This window comes from Heloderma suspectum, chromosome 6 (assembly GCF_057233095.1).
Source record: "Heloderma suspectum isolate Gila_16-S chromosome 6, 16-S_ref, whole genome shotgun sequence".
NCBI lineage: Eukaryota > Metazoa > Chordata > Lepidosauria > Squamata > Helodermatidae > Heloderma > Heloderma suspectum.
Window position 1 is genome coordinate 43,002,650 of NC_139463.1, and position 11,865 is coordinate 43,014,514.

At 46.4% G+C, this 11,865-nt stretch overlaps 1 protein-coding gene across 6 annotated transcripts in view; it reads right to left on the minus strand.

Annotated features, from left to right (window-relative positions):
• ANK1 (ankyrin 1) overlaps positions 1–9,462 on the minus strand; it is a 144,822-nt gene extending 135,360 nt beyond the window's left edge. For all 6 annotated transcript variants that reach the window (XR_014783747.1, XM_084804070.1, XM_084804069.1 and 3 more), the window contains exon 1: positions 9,319–9,462. Coding sequence is in view for 5 of the 6 variants with exons in the window: in XM_084804070.1 (XP_084660196.1) it covers positions 9,319–9,354 (36 nt within the window). In the remaining variant the exon portion in view is untranslated. The remainder of the gene's footprint in view (positions 1–9,318) is intronic.
• Positions 9,463–11,865: the final 2,403 nt, after the last annotated feature.

Sequence of the window (11,865 nt, forward strand, 5' to 3'; positions counted from 1 at the left end):
TCTTTTGGGGTGCAAGACTGACACACACCTCTATCGTTTAATTCAGCGTTGTGGCACTTGGGAAACAATAACCCTTGCCCTTTTCACTGCACCCCATGCTTGTGAGAAACATGCCACATGTGGTTTCCCAATCTTGGTTTTGTCCTTGACCAAGTTTTACCTGCTAGGGGCTCTTGATTCCCAGAGGAATCCTGTGCTTTTGAAACAGCTATGGGACAGGGCGACGTTCCACCAGTTGCAGCTTGTCCTGTGTATTGATGGCAGTACTGGAAGCTTTCCCTGCTAGTAGGACTTGGGAGTCCTGTAGGGTGGCCATTCCCATTGTGTGGTAGGGACAGGGCTGTGCTTTGTGGGCAGTCGAGATGCTTCTGGCCACTCCCCCCAAAAATTGGGAGGTCCTAGCACATAACACCTGAGATGCATCTCCCTTGCCCAGAAAGTAAGGACCCATCCCTGAGGCCTGAGGGGAGGGTGGGAGGTTCTGTGAGCTGGTTGAGAAGACATACATCATTTGGAATCCAAGATTTTAACCTGGGGGGGACGACACGTCCCATGTATCAGAAATTAGGGAAACACTAGAATGCAGTGGCCGTAAGGCATGAATATGACCTGTTTTCCAATTCGAGCTTTAATAATTAAAACTGATGCACATGGTTAAGCAGCAGCCTCAATAGGCCCAAATCCTGCTTATTTTGCCCTGCTGTCCAGGTGAATGGATGGACTGTTGTAACTGACCAGGCGGAAAGGTGTCCTTTACGCTACTAAAATCCAACATGCTCAAAGCACATACAGGGCCAGCAGAATGCTGGAAAATGCACCACTGCTGGGATCCACCTTCACCCATATCAGCCTGCGCGCACTTTAAGATCAGAAAGAGAGGCCCTTCTCATTTGCCCACCCATGAGAGCAGTTAGGTGGGTGACCACATGTGAGAGGGCCTTCTCTGCACTGGCCCCACACCTTTGGAACAAGTTGCCATCGGAGGTCTGCCATGCTCTGTCATTGCAGGCTTTTAAGAAGGCCTTGAAAACAGATTATTTTATTGCAGCCTTCTCTTGAAATCACTGCTGTTGCTGTTGGTTTGGCTGCTGCTGTTGGTTTTATTGTCAGCTTCGTTGCTTTTATTTGCTATTTTATTGTGTTTATGTTCTTATTGCTTTTAATATTTTAACTATCTTTACGTATTTTACTGCTGTGAGCCACCTTGGGAGGGCTTCTACCCTGAAAGGCAACCAAGACTTTAAAATCATCATCGTCATCATCATCCACAAACCTTTTCTTTCTGGGCAAGGCAGGGATGCTCCAGCCTGACAGCACGAGCCACCTAAGCGGTTCTTAGGCCAGGGATGAGAAACATGTGGCCCTCCAGATGTTGTTGGACTGCAACTCCCATAATCTCTCACCATTGGCTATGCTGGCTAGGGCTGATGGGAGCTGTAGTCCAACATCATCTGGAGGACCACAAGTTCCCCATCCCTGCCTTTGGGGCACCAATAAGCTGCAGGTGATAAGAACATAACAGGAGATGTTGTGGATCAGTCTGAAGGGCCATCTAGTCCAGCAGCCAGCCAGATGTTCCCAACCCAAGAGGTGTGCCTGGGAGAGAGAGTCTGTCTTGAAGTTGAGACATGAAGGAGCAAGGTGAAGGTTTCCCAGGAAGTTTAGTGTGTGCGTGTGTGACGCATGGCTCTTATATGGCATGCAGAAACTACTAAAGGTGTGTCCAGATGGAGCACCCTAGCTCTCGCAATTAAAAGGAATTGTGCAGCTCTCTCATCTTTTCCTCTTTAACTGTTTTTTCCCCCCAGTAAGGGAAAAGGCAGAAGCTGTGGGGAAACACTACAAAGTTTCGAACTGGAGACGACAATGCCTAAAATTCCTAAAATTCCGTGCTTGAGGCAGGGCGACTGAACAATAAAAGCTTCGCCTGGTAGCCCCCTGAACAAACGCTGTTCTGGAACAGGGAGAATCGGCCAACAACCACATTAGGACTAATAAGCATATGTTTCTTTCAACTCATCAGCTGGTTTTTATTCACGCCTCCCTGAGTTTTAGCTGCTCCAGTGTGGTGAACGGCACAAGGCCCTTGCAAAATATTCCGTCACTGGCTGTATTTCTAAGGGCGGCAGGGACAGGGGTGCTGAAAGAAATAATTACCCGTCACCAATTGGTTCCTTAACATAGTCTTGTAAATAAGCCCACTCACTCACTCACACACAGTTACTAGCCTGCTGGAAGAGGAGCGGCAGAGGGCTGAATTTCCATGCTGGGTGCAGAAAAGAGGGCTTCCCTCCCCTAGCAACCCCCTTTCTTTATACATTAGGTGTGGAGGAAGGATGGCAGCTCTGGCCAGCACTGAATGGCAAAGCTCTGGCTACCAGGGAAGGGCTTACATGCAAGGCACCTTAACATGTCTGAACTTGCACCATTAAGGGCGCAATCCTGTGGGGATAGGTGGCTGCCTCCGAACTCGGAGGCGACCGCCTATCCAATGCAGGGCAGGAGAAGGGCAGAGGGGATTGGCCCCTCTGCGCTTCAGCTGCCCTGCATTTGTGGCTAGATTTTGGCTGTCTAGCCACAGGAAGGTGGAGCAGGGGAAGCAGCTGCCAGACGACACATAGGATGTGTTGTACCAGCATTTCTGGCTTCCCCGCCCCAGAACACCCCATTTTTGCTGCTCCGCGCTCCTCTTCCAAGTGCGGAGCGCAGGGCCGTTCCAAGTTGCCTGTAAGGCAGCAGTGGGGAGGGGGGGAAGGTCGGTTCTCCGGGAACCGACCTCAGAGTGGGGGCTACAAGGTCGGTTCCCGGAAACCGACCTATCCTATGACCAGCTAGTTGCTGACTAGTGGCCATAGGATTGCTCCCTCCAGCTGTGAAATGAAGCTCCACTTTCAAACTGGATCCCTTATCAGGAAAGCATCTTGGGATCTCTTGCAATAATGACACCATACTTGTCACCACTATTAGGTGCCTGCAGCTTAGGAACTCTGCAGTGGCTACAAGTCCATTTCTGGGCACAATTCAAAGCACTGGTTATGATCTACAAAGCCCTATATGACCTAGGAAGAAGCTATTTGAAAGACCACATTCTCCCATATGAGCCTGCCCGGTTTTCAAATTTTCAGGAGAGGCCCTTTTCACTGTCCCACCAGTATGAGAGCCATACTTGGCAGGAACATGGGAGAGGGCCTTTTTGGTAGCTGCTCCCAGGATCTGAAACTCCCTGCCAACAAAGGCCAGGCAAGCTCCATCTATGTTGTCCTTCCGCTGGCAAGCAAATACATTTTTATTCTGACAGGCCTTTTGCATTTAAGCTGACTTGTCGCTGAAGAAGGTTTTAATCTGGTGGGTGCTGTCATTTCTTTATCATTGATGTGTTTTTATATGATACGTTTTTATTTGATGAGTTTTAATGTTTTTATTATACCTTTGTTGTTTTATCTGTATTTTATTGTTAGGCGCGTTGAGCACTATTTTTAGTGGAAAGTCGAGTTGTATATTTAGGGTGCAATCCTATGCATGTTTAGACAGAAAAAAATGTCCTACAACTATCAGCGTTCCCCAGCCAGCATGGCTGGGGCATGCTGGGAGTTGTAGGGCTTTTTTTCTGCCTAAACATGCATAGGATTGTGCCCTTAATCAATCAGTCAATCAATTAAATTCAAGGTGCTAGTTTTCACGTATAAAGCCTTACACAGCTTGGTACCGCAATACCTGATGGAGCGCCTCTTGGCATAAACCTACCTGTACACTATGTTCATCAATTAAGGCCCTCCTCTGGGTGCCTCCTCTGAGTGAGGCTTGGAAGGTGGCAACAAGGGAGAGGGCCTTCTCAGTGGTGGCCCCCCAATTATGGAATGATCTCCCCAATGAAGCCCGCCTGGTGCCAACGTTGTTATCTTTTTGGGGGTGCCAGGTTAAGACCTTTGTCTTCTCTCAGGCATTTGGCAGCATATGATGAGCTTTTAATCAGGTCCTGGATTTTTCTTATTGTTGATTGATTAAAATTGGTTTAGAGATATGTGTGCCTCTGTGTGCAGTGTCTGTTTATATGTTTGTATGTAAATGGTTTTTGTTGTATAACGACCAAGTAGCAACAGTAAGAACAGACAACGGAACAACGGACTGGTTTAAGATTGGGAAAGGAGTACGGCAGGGCTGTATACTCTCACCCTACCAATTCAACCTGTACGCAGAACACATCATGCGATGTGCTGGGCTTGATGAAGCCAAGGCTGAAGTTAAAATCGCTGGAAGAAACATTAACAATCTCAGATATGCAGATGATACCACTTTGATGGCTGAAAGCGAGGAGGAGCTGAGGAACCTCATGACGAAGGTGAAAGAAGAAAGAAGAAAGTGCAAAAGCTGGGTTGCAGTTAAACCTCAAAAAAAACAAGATTATGGCAACCAGCTTGTTTGATAACTGGCAAATAGAGGGAGAAAACGTAGAGGCAGTGAAAGACTTTGTCTTTCTAGGCGCAAAGATTACTGCAGATGCTGACTGCAGCCAGGAAATCAGAAGACATTTACTTCTTGGGAGGAGAGCAATGACAAATCTTGATAAAATAGTTAGGAGCAGAGACATCACACTGACAACAAAGGTCCGCATAGTTAAAGCAATGGTATTCCCCATAATAACCTATGGCTGCGAGAGCTGGACCATAAGGAAGGCTGAGTGAAGGAAGATAGATGCTTTTGAGCTGTGGTGCTGGAGGAAAATTCTGAGAGTGCCTTGGACTGCAAGAAGATCAAAGCAGTCCATACTCCAGGAAATAAAGCCAGACTGCTCACTTGAGGGAATGATATTAAAGGCAAAACTGATGAGAAGACAGGATACCCTGGAAAAGATGCTGATGCTAGGGAAAGTGGAAGGCAAAAGGAAGAAGGGTCGACCAAGGGCAAGATGGATGGACGATATTCTGGAGGTGACGGACTCAACCTTGGGGGAGCTGGGGGTGGCGACGGCCGACAGGAAGCTCTGGCGTGGGCTGGTCCATGAAGTCACGAAGAGTCGGAAGCGACTGAGCGAATGAACAACAACAACAACAACAAATGGTTTTTGTAATGTATTTTTAAGGTTTTAATCTTTGTAAACCACCCAGAGAGCTTTGGCTATTGGGTGGTATTAAAATGTAATAAATGGAATGGAATGGAATTAACTCTTGCAATAGTGGTGTAATAGCTGTCTTCACCATTGGTAGCCGGCATGTTTTATCTAAAGTTTTGTAAAGCTATGCATAGGTTTTTTAAAAATGCAGAACCCTTCCCTGAGCCCCCTAGCCTCCCTGCTGCTAGCCACTGATAAGGACTTTTTAGGGCGTGTCTTTGTCTTCCACGCTGAAGGTGTCCTCAGAATCTCACAGAGCGATGTAGAGGAACCTTGGGCACTTTCTCAGCTAGCTTTCCCCAACCCAGGGCTCTCTGGATGTGTTGAACTACAACTCCCACCATCCACAGCCAGCAAGGTTGCTGGATGATGGGAGTTGTGATCCAACACATCCAGAGAGCCCTGGGTTGGGGAAGGCTGCAGGTCTGAACGCATCTAAAAAAATCACCAGGCCGAAATCAAAACTTAGGGGGACGAGAGAAAGTACACATAAAACAATATTCTGCACCTACACCATCATAATGTGACACATATAAAATAGAATCATGGAAAAGAAAAGGGATTAGAGTTAGGGGTTAGGATTAGCGGGGGACAGAGGGGAGAGTTTCGAATAGGAGAGGGTTAGAGGGGTCAGTCCTGAGAACCAATTGAAAAAATCCCCCTTTAACATTGGGATCCATTTGGGGTAGCTGTGGTAGTGTGTTGCAGCAAAAACAGCAAAGAGTCTCATGGCATTTTAGGCCACAGTCCAATGCATGTTTAGACAGAAAGGGTCCTACAACTCCCAGCATTCCCCAATCAGCATAGCTGGCTGGGGAATGCTGGGAGTTGTAGGACTTTTTCTGTCTAAACATGCATAGGATCGCACCCTTAAAGACTAAGGTATCTATTATGGCAGAAATTTCTGTGAACTACAGTCATTTCATCAGATGAGAGTTATACTAAGTTGGCAAGTTCATATATGCATATATGTACATATACTGCTGTTAGCTTGCCAAAAACACAAAGCACCACAAAGGCCTGCCGTTCCATCCCTTTTTCTTTCCACCTGCAATAAATTCCCTCCATAGCACTAGGATAGCAAGTGCGCAGCATAAAGCAAGCTCTATACTAGAATCACAGTTGGAAGGGACCTTAGAGATCATCCAGTCCATCCCCCTGCTCAGTCCAGCAAATCTTGCAGCTGCAGCATCCCTAACAGATGGCCGCCTGGTCTCCACTTATATATCTCCAGCAAAGGAGAGCCCACCACCTTCAGTGGCAGTCTGTTCCACCGTCAAACTGTTAGGAGTTTTCTCCAACTGTTTAGCCGAAATCTGTTTCCTTGCCTGCTTGTTCTAGTCCTGCCGTCCGGAGCGACAGAGATCTGTTCTGATCTATCAGCACTATCAAGAGGTGTAGTGTGACACCTGTAACAGAAGTCAGATTTTGGATAATGTTTTTAAGTGTATCAGAATAGGAGACAGGCCACCAGCGTAGGGATACTGGAGAAATCCGCAATGGAACCAAATGGTTCGGTTTTTCATGAATCTGTCCCGCGAATTCTGCAGCGGACTGCCTTTTCCCCTGTTGGGCAAATTCCAGGGACTTGAGGACCATTTTTCTAACATTTCCGATTTTTGCGCAAATTTCGTTGCAGAAAAATATGCAAAATTAAAAAACCCAGCCATAGGCTAAAGCGTGAAATGTTCATTTGGGGAGATCTATGCATTTTTGCATGCGTGCCTTTGCACAAATTCGGAAACAAAAAATAATCCAATTCCGTCAATGGGCGGATGATGGAATGAAAGGTGCCTGACAATCTGTGAAACACAAACAGAACAGGTTTTACACAGTCCGTACATCCCTACACCAGCATAATCCACTAGGGACATTCTCCTGAGCAACTCTCATAAAAGTCAATGGGAACTGGGCAAGAGCACCAACCACTTCCCAGTGGATTGTGCCCCATTTTGGATGTGTGTGCGTGGCCTAATAATTTGGAGCATCGAGCTCCAAAATGTCTCAGTCTCCATCAGAAATTCCCCCCACATTGTCACTGCCACCAGGAAGCCGGGACCCAGGAGAGGAAGGCATCACAGACTGGCATTGCTGGGACCAAGGATCCCGCCACTCCGGTTTCGGAAACGGTGCCCTCCAGCCGCCTGGAGGAAGTCTGCTAAAAGAGCACTAATTCCTACAATCTGTTCCCACTCAGCTTTTTAGGCTGGTGGAAGCAAGATGAGCTCACACCTCCTCAGCCTAGATATTCTGGATGGAGATGGCTCAGAGCGAGAGTGCTGTCTGCTGCAATCTATCGAAGCCTGAGACAGAACTCTGGGTAGCCAGCCCTCCGTAAGGATTCGGAAAGAGCAAAGGCAGATGGTGGAATCTTTCCCACAGCCATTTCCTGCCAGCTTCTCAGGTTCACGTACCCAAGTGGCTGGTTTCTAGAGCACCGACTCTTTGGTCTTGCATGTAAGAAACCCTGCCAGATGTTCTGGAGGATGTCTAAATCCGTGTGTGTGTGTGTGTGTGTGTGTGTGTGTCTGGGTGGGCGCGTGCACCTAGTGTTTCCCTGCTCCAAAGCACTGACCCCAAACTGCTTCCCCTCACCCATCCAGAGTTTAGCTTTACATCTCAAATCCTGTGGGGTGAAAAGCAGTGTGTGTGTGGGGGAATTCTGAAGCAGGGGACCAGAAAGGAGGGACAGAGGGACATCATCATGATAGGGGGGGGAGGCGGGGAGTGTAACATGTCTGACTATCTCACTCTCACTTCTGGTCAAACAGGTTTTGCAGGATTTTGAAACACTATAGAAACCTACAAAACCTGTTTGACCAGAGGCAAAAGTGGAACAAGTGCACACACCTTTAGCAGCAACCCCTTTTTCAAACCTCCTTCAGCAATCTAATAAAATAATTGATCAACGATGCAATCATATGCATGGTGAGACAGAAAAAAAGTTCTACACTTCCAAGCATTCCCCAGCCAGCTGGGAGTTGTAGGACTTCTTTCTGTCTCAACACGAATAGGATTGTGTCCTAAATTGATTAAATAATTGATTTAAAAACTGACTGATTAAACAATCGTTTTTATGGGACTGTTTTCATTTTTTTATGGACTAGTATTAAATTTTTTCTAACTTTTAAAAGAGGTTTACTTGTTTCAAACTTTCCCGATTTTTATGAGAAGATTACAAGGAGACCTTCCAAATATTTATTTGCTTTAGCTAATAAACAGACGATGAACTCTGCTCTTGGCTTTGGAGCAACTGTAATGAACTGTTTTGTAACCCACCCAGAGAGCTTTGGCTATCGGGCAGTGTAGAGATGTAACAAATAAGTAATAGTAAGTAAATAAAATATTAGTGGGACCTGCAAGAAAATGTTGCAGAGCACGGTACTCCTGTTCACTGTTGCAGCCAGCCATGTCCTCTTCAAGGGTTCCATTCCATTTCCATTTCTACTCCCCATCCCCCAATATTCCATGCCCAATGAGTATTCTCAGTCTTCCTTGGGCTGTTTGTGGGGGGGCGGGGGAGAGGCTTTTAGGGCTTTTTTCCCCTAAACATTTTTTTATACTGCTGCAAACCTTGGGGATTTTCCCAAGCCTGCTTATGCTAGGGTTGTCCATTGCTGGAAAATCCTTCCCTTTTGGGCTCGCTGGACTTCTGTGCGCACCTGACTTCGTTTGCTTTTGTAAGACGAGCTGCGTAGTTCCTCAAGTTCCGAGGACTTTTAAAGCATTTTTTCTTTGTCTCAGCCATAATTTGCACAAATACAGACTTATGCACATTTCTGCTGCAAATTGCACAAATCTGCACAAATTTTGGCTGTAATTTGCATGAGTTATGCAAATTTGCGCAATTTGTGGCCAAAATTTGCACAATTTTTTTTTAATGCGAAAAAAACTACAGAAATTTTGCCAGATGACCTGACTTGTTGCACACTGAGCCGGGCCAGCTGGTGGAAGATGGAACAGAGTCCAGGGGACCAAGCCGAAGAAAGCTTGTCGCACTCCACCTCCCAACCAGATTTCTCCAACATCCCTAGCTGACGCCTCCCTCTTGTGCGTGGATGTTTTGGCTACATAAAGATCCACACTCACAGAATATATCTGCTGTTATAAATTAGTACTGTTTCCCTCCAGCCTAAATCTCTGATCATAAACACAGCCAGCAAGAACAGGCTATCAGAAAACCAGAAGCCCCCACCCAGGATACTCACTCTCCAGGGCCACATGAAGTCAGGCATGGCGGTCATTTGCTCCAGGGAAGCCCAGGCAGATTTCCCAAATGCTTTCTGGTTGCACGCTCAAGGGACAGAGTTTGCTGTAGAGCCTCTTCAGCCACAAACACTTCAGCCACAAGTGCGTGCCCTGGCCCTTATCACCAAGCTGGGGCACACCTTTATCAGGTAGAACCTACTGCACAAGCTAGGAAGCCCTTCTGGGAGGGTGAGATTATACTAAATGCACAACCGAGCTCACACACTTCATCAGAATTAGCACAGGCAGCCTTATCAGGGAGATGTGGTCTGAGGGCACATGGCCCAGCCACTTTGCTGAAGCTAAGTAGGGCTGGGTCGCATCAGTACCCAGAAGGGAATCTCTGGGAATCTCATGTATCCTTCCAAGATGAAAGGAAGAAAGGCTATAAGTGCACTACAGGTCCAATCCTATGCATGTGTAGACAGAAAAAAAGGCCTACAGCTCCCAGCATGGTTGGCTGGGGCATGCTGGGAGTTGTAGGCCTGTTTTCTGTCTACACATGCACAGGATTGCGCCCTAAATGAGCATACAGACAAACCCACAACTTAGAATGATTTTTCTGTAGCTGTGATAAATACAGCTATGTTAGCATGTTGAAAACGGGGATACCTGAGTAGATCATAATACTTGGCACAGATGGATAGCATGTTCCCACTTTGCATACCTTATCCCAGTAGTCTTCACAAGAGCCCTGTAAGGCAGGCTCCTAGTCTCTTCATTTCTACACTGCAAATTGTGGGATGAGGCTGAAAGAAGGTGGCTTGCCCAAGGCCATTAGACCAGCCTTCCCCCACCCCGATGCCCTCCAGATCTTCTGGACTACAACTCTAAGCATTCCTGACCATTGGCCATCCACTACCCTAAGCCAGTGAGCTCAAATTTAAGCTGAGTTGGCCATGTATTGAAACAATTGTGTCAGTGGTTCAGTTCAGGCTGGCATCACACCAAACCACAGTTTCCACTAAGCAGAAGGCAGAACCCAAACCATGGTTTGAATTAAAAAAAACAGGCAAAGCATAGCACAGAGCTGCTTGCCTGCTTTCGCTTTCCATCCATTAAGCTTTCCCCATTTTTATAGCGCAGGGACCTCCTTAAGCAGAGTAATGCCTTTAACTAATTCAGACATCACACCAAACCATGATTAGCACAAACCAGGGCTTGCAAACACTTTGCAAACTGTGATTTTTGATTCCGGTTTGCTGACTGATTGTAAACCCTAGTTTGCTAATTCAGACATCATGCCAAGGAGAAAGAGCTGTAGGTCAGTGGTAAGCACAAGGTTCAATCCCCAGCATCTCCAGATAAGGCTGGGGGGAAAAATCCCTTTCTGAAACCCTGGAGAGCCACTGCCAGACAGTGTAGCTAGATCAGCCAGTGGCCTAACTTGATATAAAGCAGGATCCTATGTTTCATAGTTAAGCCTCCTGAACCATGTTTTGACATCATGTCTGAACTGAACCAGTGTTTCTTTCCATGAATAAAAACCAACATAAGTCCTACTTAGAGTAGACTCATTGCAATGAATAGGACTTCAGTTACTCATGACTAACTTAAATCCCATTCATTTCAATGGGTCTACTCTAAGTAGGACTTATGTTGGATTTTACCCCATGTATTTTTCCATGAGGACTAGAGGCCTGATTTTAAACATTCTCAGTATCCTGGATACACCTCCAGGTTCTCCACTAGAAAGTGGATGCACAGGATTTATACCATCATCCCTGCCAGACACATCTAAACACCTCCACATTCAGCCCTATCCCTACATCTAACATTCAAGGAGGCACAAGAATTAATAGCAGCAATCACTCCAGGGCACTCTTGTGGCCTGTTCCCAGCTCCAAACAGAGGGGATTCAGAGCACACAAGAAAATATATAAATAAATCCTTAGAGAGTTTTTAAAAATAGAGTTGCAAGGAGAAAAGCAAAATGGAAGTGGGTATATTTCGTCTGGAGAAAAGAAGCTTAACTGTTGGGCTTATGATATGCAAAAATTTGTCCACAAAGAAGATTGAGAGAAATTGTTCTCTGCTACCATAGACAATAAGAGATAATCCATTTCAAATGGGGAGAAAGGGTGGATTTGGATTAGATATTGGTGGGGGCGGGCAGAAGGAAATAAAAACAAAACATTAAGGCGCATCCAAGGCATTATGGTGCTTCCTTTCCTTATGTGGCTTTCCACTCCCCAGATCTCCAGAGATGTTCTTCAGGTACCGCAGGGGAGGCCCCGCTCCATGGGCTATGGCTTATGCAAGCGAAATTCGCAAGGATTAGCAGCAGGGGCTGCTGCATTGTGGCACGAATTTTGTGGCATTCACTTCCAAGGGAAACCTGCCCAGCCCATGCTCTGGCCTGTTCATATCAGGGGGCAAACATGTTTCTATCCATGTCAGAAGGCTATTTTTGCTATCTGACTGATAGAGAATAATGTAGGTCGTCTTATTTGGGGGATCAGCTTTTGAGGAAAAACACTAGGGCATCTTTGGACCTCAGCTTGAGA